General features: G+C 36.4%; 1 protein-coding gene across 5 annotated transcripts in view; it reads right to left on the bottom strand.

The window, feature by feature from the left end:
• The window catches only part of LOC114046865 (GTPase-activating protein and VPS9 domain-containing protein 1), a 91,362-nt gene that overhangs the window by 15,938 nt on the left and 55,316 nt on the right, over positions 1-20,108 (bottom strand). For 3 of the 5 annotated variants that reach the window (XM_027867426.1, XM_027867427.1, XM_027867425.1), the window contains 10 exons: positions 19,482-19,655; positions 18,067-18,207; positions 15,628-15,762; positions 14,703-14,822; positions 11,898-11,975; positions 10,813-11,180; positions 9,201-9,288; positions 8,113-8,193; positions 3,371-3,493; positions 1,276-1,405 (listed from right to left, as the gene is read on the bottom strand). In XM_027867426.1, the coding sequence (XP_027723227.1) occupies positions 1,276-1,405; positions 3,371-3,493; positions 8,113-8,193; positions 9,201-9,288; positions 10,813-11,180; positions 11,898-11,975; positions 14,703-14,822; positions 15,628-15,762; positions 18,067-18,207; positions 19,482-19,655 (1,438 nt within the window). The remainder of the gene's footprint in view (positions 1-1,275; positions 1,406-3,370; positions 3,494-8,112; positions 8,194-9,200; positions 9,289-10,812; positions 11,181-11,897; positions 11,976-14,702; positions 14,823-15,627; positions 15,763-18,066; positions 18,208-19,481; positions 19,656-20,108) is intronic. The other 2 variants (XM_027867428.1, XM_027867429.1) reach the window with 1 other exon arrangement.

Here is a 20,108-nt window from a genome sequence, read left to right as displayed (position 1 = left end):
ATGATGGATCTTCCTCCTATTTGAGTGCAGTAACAAAATGCTCTCATCAGCCAACTCTCAACACAAAGATGACGCATCTTCACAAAGTCCAAAATCACTTCCCATGAGAAGAGCTGGTACTGTCCCCAAGAACGTCATGTTTTACAATATAAGATATTGTAGGATATACTAGAAAAAACACTGGATTTGGAGTCAAAAGATCTGTATTCAAGCAAAAGTTGTAGAATCATTCAAACTAACACTAGTTGGATAAGCTAGAAGTCATGAACTACAACTCTGCCAGTGATATGGAGGACTACCAAGGCTTATCATCTGCCTTACCATTCCAGCCGAAGGTCCCTCTACACTTTACCATCTGCCCTGACATTACACCCTCCAGGGCACTGCTATCTGACTTGCTGAAATACCCTAAGGACCCCTGGGCCTTGCCATCGACTTTACTGCTAATCTGTTAGGACTTCTGGGTCTTTCCATGAACGCTGCAGCTGAACTCTTGTATATGCTGTCTCCTACAATAAGAGTGTGGACTCCTTCCTTAAACGCAAGGACTGCCTCAAATTTTCTATTTTGATTAATCAGTAAATATTTGTTAAGCACTTATTATGTGCTAAACATGATTTCTTTCCTCAGAACTTAACACAATGTTTAGAACACAGTAGGCCCTAAATAAATAATTCATTCATCAAGCAGCTGTACAAGACATATTACTTTATCTCAATGAGATAATACAACAACAATAACATTTATATAGCACTTACCACGTCCCAGGCGCTGTGCTCGTATTTTACAATTATTATCTCATCTGATTCTCATAAATCCTGGGAGGTAGGCGCTATTATTATCTCCATTTTACAGATGAGGAAACTGAGGCAAACAGAAATTAAGTGACTTCCCTAGGGTCACACAGCTAGTAAGTAACTGAGGCTGGATTTGAACTCAGCTCTTTCTGACTCCAGATCTAGAGATCTATGTGCTGCACCACCTAGCTGCCTCCTAACAGTTCTTCCTCCAATTTTTTCCTCATCTTTATCAAATGAATCAGCTAAAGATTTGATTTTGAATTCTGTTACATTAAAACTATTATCCTATTTTTGCATTATAGTTAGTGGTGTAAATAACCCATCCCTGTCACTAGAACATATGAGTCAAGAGAGCTGAATTTGTATGTCATAGAAACTTTGTTTCTCACAGTACCAAAGTAAATGGTAGCTGAGCAAACAGAAAACTGAAGTGATTGCAAGGCTGGCAGCAAGCAGACCCCAAGGCCCCACATACCTATAAGAGAAAGGGGAGTCCTGTGGGGGAGCCGCCTGGCTGGCTGAGTCCGGGAGATCATCAGCGGAGATATTCTGCAGGGCTTCATCACGAGGAGAGTCATGTACACTTTCACCATCTCCCATAACTTCTAAACAAAACCCATTCCCCAAAAACCACAACCCTATTAGTTTTAGAGGTGCTAAAGAATCAAAAGTTTTCAAATGATATTGTGTTTTGAATTGTTAATACATTTCTTTGAGAAAACCAATATGTAAATTGTATTTCTCTGTTACAGAAGAAAACTTCAAATAATAAAACTCATTTATTTTAGGATTGGCAACTATCACTAAGTCAGTTCCTCTGGACTATCCACGAGGGCAGTCTATGTCCTATCTAAATTGTGTGTTCTAAACATGGTGGGTGCTTAATGAATATTTGCTGAATTACTGTTTGAAAGATTACTAACACTAATGAAGTTTTGAAATTCTGCATTAATCTGATACTTCCTAGTATTTTGAAGTTATAAATTCTTTACATATGTTATATCTCTCATTTGATTATCACAACCACCCTGTAAGTAGGTGGAAAAATAGTATTACAAAATTACAGGGTTACTAAGTGACACAGCATAAGATGACCTTAATTAAGTCAATGCCCCAGAACCATAGAACTATCGCTGGCCTACGAGTGGCCTTATGGCTCATCAAATACAATCCCTTTAATTCAGAGATAAGGAAAGTGAGGCTCCATAGAGATTAAGCGACTTACTTGCCTAAGATCACAAAGATAATTACTGTCAGAACTAAGACCAGAGACTGGACCTTTTGACTCTATTGCCCTCTTCACTACACCACACCCCTCTCTTAATGAGCACCAGGAGAAGAAATTTATAGACATCATAAAGACATATTCCTTTTCACTTTTCCTAAGATTCAGCTGACACATTTCTGTCTAACTCAGGTAAATTGGTGTAACAGGGTTTGTGTAGGACATGTAGCACAACCCTCCCCTGTTGTGACACAAAGTCCATACCTGGTTAAGTGGGTTGGACTAAATGATTTCTAAGGTCCTATAAACTTCTGAAGCTATGATTCTACAAGATCTTAAAATCATCTCTACAAAGATTTTAAAAATCAATTGCATACTTCCACAAAAACCAACACTGAAGCCATTTGGACACACAATTATCTGAGTTGAGGAAGGGGGTACTATCAATTCAATTTTCAATTAAATTCAATTAATTCCTATTTTTAAAAATAAAGATGTAATTTCCCACTTTCTTCTCTTCTCCAGAACAGTGGTTCCCTAACTTTACTGTGAGTATCTTTTTTAACATTAAAAAATTTCATGGCGCTCCATTAAAATAGTTGTGCTATTTATTAGTACACATTTATTGAGAAAATACATTGTGATAATAAACTACTATGGATGCAGTAACACTTTTAAATCATTTACATTTTATAATTCATAAAAGCATCTACACACATTTTGGATTGTCATCATATATTCAAAACATTCAGTCTACAGCAAGCCTGTTTATTATGCTTTATAACACAATTTTGTTAGAGCTAAATAAAAATAAATTAACAATGCTGGTGTGCATATGGATTCCTTCAATACCTTCACAGCTCCTCAAAGGTCTGTAGGCTGGGAACCACCGCTCTAAAACACCCAGACACTAACATTTCCTATACTACCACATCAACATAAAAGTCAATCTGAAATTTTTATCGTGCTTAGAATCACAATCATTGAATCTTAAAGTTGAAAGGGATTTTACAGAACAAAGAATAATAAAACAGAGAAGACAAAGAAGTAATCTTAGAACATACACTGTTCAAGGTGGAAAGACCTCAGAAATCATTTAGTCTAATCCTTTCATTTCCCTCTAAGGAAGTGTGGGATAATGAAGACACTCTGATAAGTTAAATGACTTGTCCACAATCAGAAGAGGGTAGTGGTAAGGCCACAATTTGAACCTCCATCTCCAAGACAGCACCCATTTCATAACTTCTAAAATTCTTTTTTTGCTCTAATATTCTGTGACTGAGAAAAGTCTACTGGAAGAATGAAACCTTGATGTGGATGACTCTAGCCCAGGGCCAGTACTTACCTGCACCTTCATAGTTCCCCACAGCTCCTTCACCAGGACTAGTTCGTTTAATGGCATTCCTATATTTATCCAAGATATCCTCAGCAGCCTGGGCCTGTGCACTGAGTCTGGGGGCAGGATCATCTGAGAAATCAAGGAGAACATGCACAAGAATTGGTTCATTTCCATATGCATTGCCTTTGAAGTTAGTACGATACCAGTAACAAGAAAATCCCAAGGGCGAATTAGGAGGCAAATCTTAAAAAGAGCACATATCTCAATGTTAAGAGGCACCATGCAGCTGCCTACTCATCCCGATTTCTAATAATCAGAGCCTTGCTCAAGCAGAAAATTGGGATGAGCAGCTCCACATCTCATCATCGCCAGCATTCTACACAATGAAAGTTCAGTGAAGACTAGAGGGTGAGATGCATTCCTAAATAGTCACACCCAAATCAACTGGATTAGCAGGTGCATATTGAACGTCCAGACTTTAAATAAATGCGATTCTATATGTAGACTCCATTTACTCAGAGACATCTCCAGGCAGAGAGGGGAAAAATGTAAACTGTTCAGACCTCAGAATTAAGTTCTTTTTAAGAAAAAGAAAATACTTCCTCCATCCTTTATTTATAAATTACTCTTCCACACCACTTCTGAACAAAGCTGCCTCACATTCCAACAAACAGAGACCACGTGGCTGTTGAGGTACAGCATGATTGTACATTGAATGCTACTTGAGGTATTCTAAGATCAGCTGCAGATGTTCAAGAAATACTGTAAGTGCACCTGGTATGAATCTTATCATCAAATTGTAATTCTACTTACTAAAAGGGCAGTCATTTATCCAGCAAAATAAACCATTCTAAAATGGGCTCATAGCCAAAATGAAGGGAGGAGTCACTCATTAACTAATAATTAATTAAGAGATAAGTACTGCAAGTCCCTGGGACACAATACACCTTCAATGGTCACACTGAAGTATCCTGGGAGACCTGGGAAATGCAGTTAACTTTGAAGATCAATTTACAAGTAGGATCCCATTTTAATAAATTCAAAGGGACATCAGAATCATTATATTACATTAAATATTTAAAGGATCTGCAATTTTAGTTGTGCGGGTACTTTCTACCAATGTAGACTGCAACCCTTCTATGCCTTAGTAAATGGTTTAATACACTACAATAGCCAAAACAAAAAAAAACTACGGGAAACCAAACTTTAAACAAATAAAAAAATCTCTGGGAAGCCAAACTTTAAACAAGTCTATCCACACCTAGCTAGGATTGTCCTCCAATCTATACTTGAAGGTTTTCCAGCTTGGTAAAACTTGACAGTTTGTACACTGTTAGCATAGTTTTTGAGAACTCAGGGTGGCTAATTAGTAAAACACCGGAGGAGCTTCATGAAGGACATTAAACTCAGAACAAAAAAAAAAATTATAACAAGGCTACAGAGTTGGAAATTCTTTAATTTGAATAAAGTAAACACATTTACTGGTACTGTATCTGTAAAAAAAAAATGAGAAAGGGAGGGGAAAGGTAAATTTTTGTCTATTTCACATAATCTGAGCTGGAAGGGACTTACAACTCAAACCTCAAAGGTCATCTAGTTCAGGGCTACTTAAACTTTTCCCACTCACAACCCCTTCAGCACTTCTTAAATCCATATAGAGTAGAGACCCACAGTTTTAAGAAGCACTGAGTCCTGCACCTAAACATGAATCCCCTCCAAAACATCCTTCAAACCTCCCCATGAAGTCCTCCAGGGATGACAAAATCACTACCTACTGAAACATTCCCATTTCATTTTGTTTCACTTTCTGGACAATTCTGGTGGTTAAGAAGCTGTTCTTAACATGGAAATGTAAGCCCTATTTTTATGTATAGCTTTTTAGGTTCTAGAAGCCTGTGCCAAAGGACAATCTCTTTCAGGTCCTACCATCAAGTTGCAAAAGCCAAGTGACAAACCATTTGTCTATCAGAGAAAAACAAAGCCAGCAAGAAAACTGGAAAGAGGGGCAGCTAGGTGGAGCAGCGAATAGAGTCCCAGCCCTGGAGTCAGGAGGACCTGAGTTCAAATCCGGCCTCAGACACTTTGACACTTACTAGTTGTGTGACCCTGGGCAAGTCGCTTAACCCCATTGCCTAGCAAAAAAAAGAAAACTGGAAAGACTTTGAGGACAGGCCCAGTGGTAAACTATTTTGTTATAAATTAGTTTGCTATTGGAGGACTAGCCTACCTAAACCTACAAAGAGGCTTAAAATTGGTCACCAGGTGAAGAATAGTTTGGCCAGAGTAACTCATTAAGATTGTCTACTAAAGGAAAGAAGGGCCACAATACACCAGGATGGAGGAAGTACCTCTACTCATAAAATTACAGACCTTTTGAAATACAGCAGTAAAATAAATTCGTAATAAAATTGGACATTTTCCAAAATGTGTTGATGATTCTTTGATGACAAAAATGTTTTACTTTTGAAAAAAGAATACTTCTTGGCTTTTGGTTCACATGTTGATGAAGATTATAAAAACGAAGCACAAGTCAGCTCAAGGTGAAATACTTTGGGAGGAGCCAGTGTCAAAAAATAGGATTTGCAATCAGAAGAAAACTGTTTGAACCCCATTTTGCCTCTCACTAGCTGTGTGACCCTGGACAAGAGTCATCCAAATCTGGGGTTCACTGATGCAGCTGGTGGTGGAATGGATAGAGTGCTGGGCCTGGAGCCAGGAAGACTCAAGTTAAAATTAGGCCTTGAACACTTACTAGCTATGTGACCCCTGGGCAAGCCACATCACCTATTTGCCTCAGTTTCCTTAATTGTAAAATGGGAAGAATAATAACAGCACCTACCTTCCAGGGTCATTGCAAGGATCAAATAAGACAATATTTTGTTAAAAAAAAAAATTGCTCAGTAAAACGCCTGGCACATAACGGGTGCTATATAAATGTTTATTCCTTCCCTCCCTCTCCTCTTCTAGTATGCTTTTGTGAATCATAGAAGGTTAGAGCTAAAAAGGACCTTAGAAATCATCTAATAAAATTTGCTTTATTTTATAGATGTGAAAATGAAGGCCCAGAGAAGAAAATTGCTTGTCCAAAGTCATAGAGCTACTAAGCGGCAAATACAGGACTCAAGTCCAATTCTTCTCACCCCAAGCTAATTACTATTTCCTCTACTCTATGCTTCCTGGTACTACTTTGTGAATTACCTGACTATAAGCTTTGATACCTAGTCTACAAAGCTACTAATAGCAGCACTTCATTTTCCTACTAACCCAGGCACCAAGAGCCAGAGAATATTCTTTATCCTTCCTGCCCAATTTAAACCTAAAATCAACAAAATTAAATACAAACTCCCAAAGGCCATCAACACAATTTTAAAAATCATTTAACATTTTGTAACTATACATAATTACAAAGGTATTTAAATATAGGTACTGTGCACATACTTTATGACAAGGACAATATTAAATAAATTGTTGAATAGAACCATGACTTGGGAAAACAGGCTTTATAGGATTTCTCATTTAAGAGAATTTACCATATCCTGATCAACAAAGCAACTACTGATATGACCTATCTAATACAATAATTAAAAAGTCATTAAAATGGCAATCATTAAAATAGGATTCTACTTGTACCCAGGGTAGATTTTTTTTTCCAATCTAAACTATCCATTTTTAATTTTAAAAAATCATCATTCTAACTCAGTACAATTAAAAAAAAATTCAGAATGGAGTGAGAATAGATGTAAACTTACCCTAATTCTCTACAGCTACTGGAATAAATTAAAAACTTTCAAACTCCAAGTTAGTTAATTATATAGGCACAGCCTGCCTAATAACATCACTAAAGAGTTCTTAGAAAACACAATGGGGAAAAACACTGGGGGGGGGGGGGTATGAAGAGTTAAGGTTGGTTCCATAGGAACAATCAACCTCACAGGTGGTTGGCTGCATGAACCGACAAGAAAGTGTCTCAATATTCTCAATATTGTGGTGGGGTTTGCATCCAGTGTATTAATGACATCACTGCTAGGTGACATTGGCCAGGGCAACATTATGTGGGATACGCCTATATACAGACTCATTCATGGTCGGTCTAATCACTCAGCAAGTACTGCTGAAGAAAGGAAAATACTGAATCCTCAGTAAGATAAATATACTAAACTTATATACAGTGCAAATTAGGTGAAACATAAGCATATTTTACTAGTGTGTTATCTGCTACTTAGGCTGAAATTTCACTATGAAAATTCCAGTTTGACACAGCAATACTACACGAAGCATGAATAACTTAAAGGGCAAGCTATTGATAAAACAAATTTAGGGTTCTAAAATCTAGGTAGTCAGTCAAATATACGGGCTAAAGACGTGGTGTGGACCTTATTCTTGAGATCTGCTAGGGGTTTTTCCCAAGAATGAATGTGTCTTTTCTGAGAGATAACAATTTGTGTAAATGCGCCTAGAGGTTCAGTTTTAGAAATTCTTAATAAATTAAAATTGATGACGATGACGATGATGATGGTGGTGGTGGTCTGCAGCAAGAGCATACTAATAATCCACTACAATCTTCTATTAGAAGCTACGGAGCTATGAAGGAAATATTCCCCATCATTTCACACACATACAAACACATACACACACACACACACAAACATACTTTTCTACAGAGGTAACGTTTATGGCACCCAAGAAAAAGTGTTATGGAATATGTGCTCTGGGAATGAAGGAGCCAGGAAGTCCATGGGTCTACAAACCTGTAAGTGCTGAGAATCTGTCAGGACCCAGATCATCTTTGTCTTTTTCTTGTTTTTCTTTCTTTCTAAATGGTATAGGAGCTGGAAATTAAATAAAGTCAGTAGTGTGATATATAACATACTGCACTGTACTCGGAAGACAGTAGTCAGTCATTTTGGAGATACTGGTGTGCCAACAGTTCTAAATGAAAGGAGGTTTTAAAAGCTGAAAGCCTAAGAAATTATTTGTGTAAATCCTTTCCACAGACAAATGTTCTTAAAAAGAACTGAACTTGAGTTCTCAGAGTCTATTTGAAGATTCTCTTTTATAAGAAAGGATCAATTAAGAGGTAATCAGAAATTAAGTTGAATCCATTGCACTCTGAAACCTGCCAAAAAAACAAAAAAACAAAAAAACACCACATTCAAAGCTCGGAACACCATTCTCTCCTCAGCAAGAGGCCCTAATTACGAATGAAAGGGGTCATCCATAGCTCCGGAGTCCCAGGTTACTAAGGGGAGACCTGCAAAAGTGGCACCTGTTTTTACTCCTGGTGCTTCTCCTTTTCAGGTATAAACACATGTGCAAACTTAAATATTAACATCTCAATAATACCAAGCTGTTCACAGGAAAAGCACATGGTCTCATACAACTGAATTTCAATACCAACACACTAAGATATAAGGAATAAAACTCAACTTATCAAGATGAAAAGTTTAAATTTACTCCAGGTGTTCAAATTAATGTTGCAAATTCTAAAGATCAATCCCATAATGGGATAAAAATTTTTTTTTATTCAGTTTTGAAAAGTGATATTCCTGTCCAAAGGATCTTCAAGTGAACTTCAGCAGTATTTCGTATTTACACATCCCAAACGTACATATTTTCTCCTGGGTTTATGAGAAATCAACACATCATGGGTCGCAGAGCAGTAACCTTAACATCCTAAAGCTGTCTTAACATCCATCTAAGATGAGCCACTTAAAACACATTAGAAGTCAAGTCATAATCAAATTCCCACAAGACCTGGAATACTGACTTACTGAAATCAATGGACTCTATTTCTCTGATCCTAAACCATAGTATTCTAATAATTTTGTGAAATTACCTTTAGGCATAGCTGAAACAAAACGTTTTCTCCACCAAGGTTTGTTTCTGTCTGACTTCTCATCATCACTATCTTTTCGTTCTTCAGTCTGCAGAAAGATTTTTGCATTTTATTTGCAATCTAGATAGGTATAAAATGTTTTCAAAATATCTATGAAATATTTAAAAAATCCCTGGGATGGTTCACTAGAAAAATCACTGCAGACTCTACCTTATGTATAAAATTGCATTGACTACAAAGGTACGAAGTTTTATACATATTTTGGGATTCCATGGGGAAAGGAAAGGGAAGTGGATATGATGGGGAAAGCACCAGAATAGGAGTAAGGAGATATGGGTTCTGGTCCCCTCTCTATCATTAACGCATAGTATAATCTTGGGAGAGCTACTTTGCCTCCATTTAAACCTCAGATTCTTTATCTAAAAAGTTAGCTAAAATTAATTCCTCTGTATACCTCATGGAATAGGAAAGTGTTTTGAGAAAAATTTTAAATCATTTTTTTAAAAAAAGTTCAAAATACAAATTTAATGTACTATCATTAATAAGAGCTGAATTTTGCATCCACAGTCTGAGGATCAGATTTTGGAAAGGATCAAAGCCAAACACGTCCCGTGAGAGTTCTGTCCATAGAACCTCACAGGGGATGTGAACTGAAGTGTGGAGGAGCTATAGTCTGCAGGAGCAGCACCAGGAGAGTTCATGCTAAGAAAATCATGACTTTCAAAAAAGGCACATACTTACTTGTGGACATCTTATACCCTCTACTAGATTTTAAGCTTCTTGAGGAACAAACAGTGTCTTACTTCATCTCTACATGTTAGCACTTAGTATGTTATTTCATAAATATTTACTGAATTGACTTGTGGAATTTCTACCACTTCAAAAAAACAAACTGCCTAGGGATCCTGGGTGTCAGGGTATTTAGCATAATAAGGAAAAGTTTCACTAGATCAATGGTTCTCAAAGCGTGATCCACCAACCCTTGGGTGTCTCCATAGTTAAAACTATTTCCATAATAATACTAAGATGTTATTGGCTGATTAAAACACTCTTCACTTTTCCAACTTTGTACCTATATGAAGCCAGATTTTCTTTATATACTTCAACCAAAACAAAATATTACAATAAATTGAATGAAGAAGCAGATATAAAAATCTGGTTGTCTTCTATTGAGCCAGATATTAAAGGGATTTGCAAAAACATGTAAAACAATGCCATTCTTCTACTTTTTGTTTCGGAAAAGTTATTTTTCACAAAAAGTTATTTGTTCACATGTAATAGATTTATTATTTAAATGAATAAGTATTTTAAAATTTTATCAGTTTTAATTTCAAATACAGTAAATATCAATAGACATAATCCACACAAGCAGTGGGTTATAGACTCTACTACACAGCTCTTTGGGGTCCTTAATTTTTAAGTCTAAAGGAGTCATCAGACCAAAAAGCTTGAGAACTACTATCCCAGGTCATCAAATTAGACTTATTTACAGATATTCCCACCTCTTTGGTCAATGGACTCCATGTCAGTTTGAGAGGCCAACAGTACTAGCTGAGGTCATTCAAACCAACAGTTAACAAAATATTGCTCTACTAAATCTGGGGCTCCTCACCTCTCCTCTCAAGGAATCTTTACTAGGAGATGAAGATGATGATGGAGGTGCAGCCACTAAAGGAGATCCAATGGCAGTTGAAGGAAGCAGTTCTCTCTCTTCATTCCCAGGACGCCGATTCCAACTAGGATCACTCATGGGTCTCCGGGCCGAAGATACAATATCAGAACTCCTGCTGCGGACTAATCGCTCAGGATAGGAATGTCTCTGCTTGAATGCTTCTGCATCCGTTGGAATCAACACATGAGAGCCAAATCCTGGTAGCCTGGCTTCATTCCCTCCCATAGCTCCTTCCAGGATTGGAGGATCTGGTGGTGGGTGTGATGGTCTAGCATAGTGAACTTTTGGTCTTACTACAGCAGAAGCTCCTTGGATAAAGAAAAATTTCCCAAGATACAAATAATATAACAAAGGCTTTAAATTACACGATGAATTTTTTCTTTGGTTACAAATAACCTTAAAAGTCAAGGAACCCAGCAAAATTATAATAATCAAATTTGGCCCCAAAGAAGATACATGACAGGGTAGCTCTTTCAACTTCTCTGCAGGAGTGAGGGACTGAAGAAAGATGTGGAAAACTACATATAATTTTAAGATTTTTTTCAGTATGTCAGATATACTAAATTAGTTTTTTGTCTCTTCTTTCTCTCCCTTTGGTATAGAAGATGACTTTTTAGGTCTAGAAGGACAATGGTGTAGGGATACATTGGGAAATATAAGTGATATAAAAACAAAAGATAGCAATAAAAAAATTTTAGGTTAAAGATGCATATTTATTTTCTTCTTCATAATCATTTCAATCCTGTATTAAAGTTCTCTTTGAATGCTTCACAGTAATGAGTGAAGTTCCCTGGGTTCTTCCAGCAGAGCACCATCTCTCACAGGATCTATGTAGTAGGAAAGACTTCAAATACAGGCCTAATACTGTACTATGTGTCTACTGTCTGAGGACCAAACTAGCTAAGTTCTGAAAGGCTCAGCACCAGAAAATAAGAAACCAAGTATTTAATTTCTTTATCAGCTGTTGCCAGACACCAATGAACAATGAACTCTAAAGAGCTGAAGAAATAATTTCAATAACTTACCTTCATGTGAAGCCAATGGGTCAAACATTGCAAGCAAAGACTCTGATTGAGAGGGAGGAGAAGTCAGCTGGTGGGCTCCTGAAACACAATATGAAACTGAGTCAAAAATAAACATATTTTAGCACTTTCAGTTCCCCACTTGCTCAGACAAATATTTATTTACTTTCTGAGTACACTTCAAAGATCCAAAAAATTTCATAAACAATCAATACTGGAGAAATACTCTCACCAGCACAGTCTTATAGGAAAATTCAAATACATCTATGCTTTGACACTTTACTTTGCAGGAAAATTCTACCAAGCTATGAATGTTCAAGTGAGATACTGTCTGAGGGTCAGCTTCTAGTTAAAACCAGAGGAGTTCATCTCATGAGTTCCTAGGTAATAAATTATTTTACCCACTCCAATTGAAAAAAAAACAATAAAAAATAGACAAATATACATATGTATTCCTTCCCCTCTGCCTACTTCCACAATAACAACAGAAGAATGGTAGAAAGGTCCTAAGAACTACACATAATAAGATAGTTTTAAGGCCACCTATCAACATGTTAGTGTTATCAATGGTCTCCAAAACTAGAGGAAGACAGGCCAGGTAGAATGTGGTCAAGTTCTATAGCGAGTCTGTCATCAGATTAGGCAGATTAAAGGCACAAAAGCTGAACATGTCATGCCATAAAACAAAATGTGATGACCAGAAATATAACACACACAACAGAGGAAAAGTTAATAATGACTTGGCCACATATAAGTATGAATAATGTGAAAAGGAAATGTGGGAGGTAAAAAGGGAAAATCTCCAGACATATCAAATAAATCAGTTGCTGTAATTCAAATAATTTTATTCTAAAAGTGGTATCATCTTTCTACATGTATCTATTTTCATGAATTACTGCTGTTTTATTTTAAAATGTAAAAGGAAGAATAAAATACTTTTTCATTTTCAATGCTGAGAAGTAGCATAAATGATATTATTGAGATATATAACTGGAAAAGGAAATGTTCGAATTGATCTGATTCTATGAATTTATATTCTTTATGAAACTGCAAAAAGCTACTATCTACGATGTAACTTTAAAAGTCAGAATTGAAAGCATATAGCTCTTGAAAACAATCCAGCTGCCAAGCATGATGTGGCACCTCTGTGATCCTGGCTACTACAGAGGCTGGAGCTAGTGGATCACTTAAGCTTTGGAATTCTGAGCTTCAGTGGGCTAAGTCACATGGGTGTCCATACTATGTTCAACACCAATATGAGGAGCCCTTTAGATTTAGATTTGGAGGTGGCAGGAAGAAACTAGGCTGCCTAAGGAAGGGTAAACTGGCCCAGGTGGGAAAATAGAACAGGTCAAAGCTCCCATGCAGTGCAGCAAAGTGCCTGGACCTATGAAAGACCACCCTGTGTGGCCACTCTGCACCTAGCCTAGTGAAAGAAAAAACATAATCTTAAAAAAGAAAAAATAAAATAGTCTGGCTATAAGGTATGTACTCCAATTAAAAAAAAAAGGAAGATAAATGTAAACAAAAATATTTTTAACAGCTCTTTTTGTGATAGCAAAGAACTAGAAACTAAGAGAGTGGGAATGGGTGAATAAGTAATGGGATACAAACGTGATGGATTACGCCATAAGATGAAAGGGACTATTTCAGAGAAACCTGACAAGACTTGTAAAATAAACCGACACAGAGTGAAATGAGCAGAACCAGAACAATTTATACAATAACAAGAAAACTGTGAAGACCAATAACTTTGCAAGACTAAAAAACTCTTGTTTAATACAATAAACAAGGGGCAGCTAGGTGGTGCAGTAGATAGAGCTCAGACTATGGAGGCAATAGGACCTGAGTTCAAATCCAACCTCAGACATTTGACACTTACTAGCTATGTGACTCTGAGCAAGTCACTTAACTCTGACTGCCTCACCCAAAAAAAGCCAAAAAGAGCCAAAAAAAAAAAATAAAAAAAATAAAACCATGATTCCAGGGGACAAACACCCATGAGAGAGGATGGATTTATGCATATATGCATATATACATACATACAGGCATACACAGACACATATATTATACAGAGAGGTTTATATAAATATATATGTTTATATATGTACACACACATTTTTAACATGGCCAATGCAAGAATCTGTTTTGCTTGACTAAACATTTAATCAATATTAAATTTGTTAAAAGGACTTCTTTCTTTTTTTTTTAAAAGGGCAGTAAGAAGAAAAAAGTAATCTTTATTAGATGAAAAAAATTTTAAATGGTATTCTCACTGACATAATCAAAAATTTATCATTGGCTAGCACAAAGCTTATAACCGAAATTTTGTATGGACAAAACTAACTAAAATGTTTTGAGGACAACTTCTTTGTTATAAAATGTACATATCAATGTACTATTAATAGATATCACACATCACCACTGTCATGAATATAAAATTCTTTAAGTCTACAGATATATGGTTTTCAAATCAATTAGCCTCCTAACTGAAAAAAAGGTGACACCTCTGAACTAAAAAAGACAAAAGAAAATGCCTCCAGAACACTAGGTAGATCCCCTATGGAGTATTTGTGGGAAAATTCAAATAAAAGTCAAACAGAATTAGAAATCAGAGAGAAGCTGTTGTGCTGGTCAAGATAAAAAAGCCACACCAATGAAATTGTGTCTCTTTCACAGAATCAGGTATCTCTAGGTAACAAAGTCATGAAATGATGGTGAGAATAAAATTAAATAATGACATATCTGAGGCACCTGGGACAAGAGGTAAATTTATTTGCACACCTCACATACATTGGTCTTTCTTACCATGGACAACTTCATCCATATCTGGACTGGTGACTGAATCTTTGCCACCAAAGTCAGAACTACATTCAGATCTAAGGTCCTCAATCTTATTAGGAATATCCTCAGAGGTTGCACTGATGCCTTACAGAAGAAAAATACACACAAAAAACACAAGAAAATTATTAGAAAAGCCTTTAAATATTAACAAATTCTTTGTGTGCTGGCTAGATCTTATTAGTACCATTGCTTTTATATTTAGGCTTACATGTAGTGAAACTGACTTATACGACACAAAGAACTAACCTGTAAAGGCAGAATATAATAGCAGGCTACTGGGTATTTAGAATAATACCATAATAATAAAAACAACAACAATAATAATAATATGATACCTGACATTTGTATCTTTCTTAATCATTACAAAACATTTTACATTGATTCTCATTTACATTGTACCTTGTGTGTACCTGAATTATTTCATGTGATCACAATTCACAATACAATGTAATTTCCTCACTGTAACCCCAATAAGTAAGTAGTGCAATTACCATCATCTTTATTTTACTGATGAAAAAACTGAGACACAGAAAGATTAAATGGCCTGTCTGAGTCTACAGTCAGAAGTAGCAGAGTCTGAATCTGAACTTCAGTCTTCTGATTCCCAGACTAGTGATCCTTTCACTCTATTACACTGTCACTCATTAACCACCAAAGGACAAGGAAACACAAATATCAAGTTCAAAATTAAATGGAAAACTCATTGATTTAGACAGTGAAACCAGGCCACAGCCTGTAGGACCCCTTTAAAATCAGTTTTAATTTAAAAAAGGGAAATTTTCCTGATGCAACCCGTAAGTTAAAATGTCAGGGTGACATCAACAGAAAACTTACTGAAATTAAAAAAAAAACCTTAAAATACTTCTTCCATAAAACAAGATAGAAATACCTGAGACAACACTGAGGCCTGGAGTGCTGGGGCGGGAACTGACTTCCCGGACATCTGTATCATCAGATGTGCTGCCCAGTCCAGAACAGCTCTCCAGCTCTTGTAATCTCTCTTCCTGTTTGAGGTCTGGGGCTTCTGGATGGAAAACAGCATGTGCTCATATTAGTGCTTTAGTCAGTTCCTCCTGCCTTCAATTTCTATAACCCATATACAAAAAAGCCCACCTGAGGATTAATAAAACCAGTGTAAATAGATTTCTATATCTAGGCCAGTTATTTCAATTGCTTAGACCACTGTGTTAATGAAGCCAAGGTTAAAGATTCCAATCTTTTACAGGTCGGTTAATTGTGCACAGATGAAAACTGTTTCAAGACAATAGACTATGTCCCCAATTCCAACCAGTCATATAAAAACCATGTACTGGTACATGTACATGGAAGTTTGGACCAGGGTATGTGGATAACAGGGAGCAAACACATCATCACTAGTAAGCAATAATAAATCAAACTTCAATAGTACTGAAGGTCTACAAAATGCTTTCTTCACAATTACTCTATAAGAGAGGCAGTGCAAATACTTTTATCTCCATTAGACAGATAAGGAAACAGGCCCAGAGAAACTAAGTGACTTCCAATAGTCACATACATTGTAAACTTGAGAGCCAAGATCTGAACTCAGGTCTTATGAGCCCAAGTCCAGGGCTCTCTCCACTAAAACATATTGTCTTTAGAAAAACAACTCAGCATATGTCACTATAGTCAATTAGTAGCATAACCTACTTATAAAAATGACACTGGTATATCTGAATTTCTGAAAAGTATTCCAAAATATTCACATTTCAAAAAAAAAATCAATTGTCCCTTAATTAAAGGAATCAGGCCAAACTTTGGGTGAATGCAGTTTTACTTAATATTGTGATAACTGTCCTCTAATAAGAGACACAAGACATTCTGTAAGCGTAAAAAGGAAAATGTGATTCAATATGTAAACTAAAGTACTACATATGGATATACAATAATCCCGCATAAAAGAATTTCTGGAGGCCTATTGTTCAATTTCAAACTTTTTACAAAATGTAGGGGGGGTAACTCTTCCACTGACACAAACCTAGCCATGACTGCAGGGCACTGTCCTACTTAGCATCAGAAAGGCACTGCTAATCCTGTGCTGCATTTATGACGCTAGATTGAAAGACAGAAAAGTAATTCTCCCATCTTGAGTGATCCTAATAATAGTAATTGCTTTTTAAAAATCCAGAATTTAATCATTTAGGAAAAAAAAGCCTGCCCATGATTATTCAAAAGTTCCCAAAGAGTTCAAAATCTCAGATTAAGAACTGGGGGTCCTTTAGAGATCATCTTGTCCAAACCCCACATTTATGTTAAAGAAAAGAGATGCCAGAGAGCAGAGGGAATTGTCCAAGATCATACACCTAATAAATTACAAAATTGGGACTTGAACTTCAAGGCCTTCTGACTCCAATTCCAAGGTTCTCTATGTCATATTAATGGACAGAAAATGTCACAAGTGAAAATAGTTTGCTACCGTGATGAGAATATCCAGTTGTCCATCCCCTCTTTTTACTTTGCTTTATATTCAAGGCTATCCACAATCTAGTACCACCTGTCCTACCCAGCCTAATAACATATCACTCCACACTTAGGTCTGTGGAAGTGCACATGTGAGACATATGCACATATGCAAGATGTTCCTTCCAGGTAAACTAGACTAGTGTTTGCTTTCCCTCCTCTGTGCATTTGCTTATACTTTTCTCAATGCTTGGCATGCCTTCACTTTCCCTCTTTACCTCTCATATGTCTAATCACACTTTAAAACTTGAATAAGAATGCCACCTCTGCCAGGAAGAATCTTCCCTATTAATAAAATGTTCTTTCCCCTGGGATCTCACATAACACTTTGTTTTGTACCTCTCCAATACACTTAACTCTTAATAATTCAATGCACATTAAGTGTCCAATATGTGCAAAATATTATATGCTAGATGGAGAGAATAAAAAGGCAAAAATAAAACAATCCCTTCCCTCAAGGAACTGACGTTCTACTGGGAGGAAACAATTTGTACAAAGATAAATCAATACAAGTAAATACAATGCAGGCTGGGAGAAAAGGACAACAATGACTGGAGAAATAAGGAAAGGCCTCATGTAGAAGGGGGTACTCAAGCTGAATCTTGAAAGGAGCAATGTAATATATATGATGGGGGATTTTATCCCCCTACAAATAACTAGTGAGTTCCATGAAAAAAGGAACCATATCTAACCCAACTTTCAATCTACCCACTGCCAAGCAGAGTACATTGCACACAGCGGTTGATTGATAAATGTTTGTTAAATAAATGTACATTCAACCCATGTATTTAAGTAAATTGATTGCTTCTGTGCAAAGGAAAAAAAAAGAAAATGAGGACAGGATACTAACCTGAGTCACTTGGTAATACCTCTACACTCCAAGCTTCGCTGGTTGTTTCTGATATGGTAGAACCAGTGCAGGGGTCAAGAAGCACTGACCCTGAACCTGGCAGACACAGCAAACTGCCTAACATGTTCTCTGCTGCCGCACCTGTACAACCAGTGGAGCAAAGGGTTAACAAAGGTCTGGACGGAAAAAGCAGAGACAAAAGGAGAAAGACCCAACACGAGCCTTACAAAATTCTTGAGCCTATACTCAAGGGACTAAAAGAAAAGAAAGAATGCTTTGAACCATAATCACCACCAAAAGCAAGAGTCTGCTACTATAAATCATGGCAACACTCAAATTCCATGGACTGCTTTCCTATTTTTCCATACTTTTCTCTCCATGAAGTGAACACACATCATTCAAGTCATTGTAGTCAGCTGCCAATATTACTGATTCAGCTACGATGCTCCGCTTGCAACGTCTCTCTCCTCCAACATACACTCCTCCACAGATAACAAAAGCACTGCAGAGACTCCAAAAGTTCAAACTAAGAGACTCAACCTCAAAGGAACACATTGGCCAAATAAGCTTTCTTCTGGCACCTTAGCGAACCATGGAGTACACAGAGCGATAAAATGTATTTGCAGTAGAATACACACCTCCTCTACAGCAGTCATTCAACTGCAAATATAGCTTATTGCTTCATATATTCCAATGCCAGGAATAATACTCCTTTGGCATCTAGAACAGAGTAATGCAAGACTAATTAAGAAATCTATTTACACTATTTAAGAATACATGTAAAAAGACTCAACATTACTGAATGGCTCTATTAAAACATACAACTAAAAGAAGTTCCATGATTTTCAACTTAGTGTAATGAAAGAATTGTTCTAACTTTGGTTCATTTGGGAAGAAAAAACTTTACCATTTTTAATATGTGGCACTGATACATTAATACATCAGCATTGATCCAAAGATAAAAAAATTATTTTCTAAGAATAGAGAGAACACCTTTTCAAGCTGAATAACACTTTCAAAGGTGAATAAATTCTTTCTGAGATCCTCCATGCTGCAAAGTGCACTGAAATTTACATACTCAGAAAGAGTTAATTCACATCTCAATGATCTGAAGTTTACTCTTGGGGAGGAATTTACTAAAAACAGATGCCAGTTCCTAAAAATAAGAGGAAACTATAAAGTAATTCAGGAAAGTGGTTATTCTCTTTCAGGATAAAGTGCAGGAAGGGAGAACCTTGCCTATGTTTAAATAAATAAAAACTGTAGAAGAAAATGATTCATTTCAATATTAGGTTTGCATACAAGAAAACAATGCCAACTTTACCCCTAAAATGTGATACTTGTTAGAGCATAACAATGAGGGAACAACTACATAAACATCAATAGAGAGCTTACCATACACCCTTATCAGTTACCTGCAATCTCCTGTAATCGATCTTCATCAATGTTGGGATCAAAATCACTGCCCAAGACATCTGTGCTCCAGGTCTCACTCACTGTTTCTGAAATATCCCGATCATCGGTTAGCCCCATCATATCACGAATTTCAAATTTCCGCAGTTTATCATCAAGGTTATCCTGTGTCGTAGCTGTCAAAAACAATGAGAACCCCTCTTTATTATAAAATAGGTATCCATTTGGCTATGGCCAACTTAAAAGAATCTTTCTCTGAGTTACAAGTTAGAAATGTTTTTTCATTTATTCTGAACATTTTTAATTCATGAAAAATCCATTCTTCTCAGTAAGGTGAGACTACAAATTTTACTTACTGAAGAAACTGAGTGCATGCAAAAGAAGCATATAGCCAAAGGGGAAATTAAGTTTAATAGTTACCATATAGAAATTTTTTTAAAACTAAAATCGACATATATTTATTTATTAACTGCTATATGCAAATCAATGAAGGTCTCAGAGAGAATCAGAATGTGACACACTGAAAATCAAAAATATAATTTGATTGAATAAGTAATTATTAAGTATCTATATTGTAAAAGGGCTGTTGGAGGATAGAAAACAAATATGTAACATGGTCCCTGACCTCC

This window comes from Vombatus ursinus, unplaced genomic scaffold (genome assembly GCF_900497805.2).
Source record: "Vombatus ursinus unplaced genomic scaffold, bare-nosed wombat genome assembly UNPS02014786.1, whole genome shotgun sequence".
NCBI lineage: Eukaryota > Metazoa > Chordata > Mammalia > Diprotodontia > Vombatidae > Vombatus > Vombatus ursinus.
Note: the sequence above shows the minus strand (reverse complement) of the source record. Positions and strands in the feature narration are given on the sequence as shown.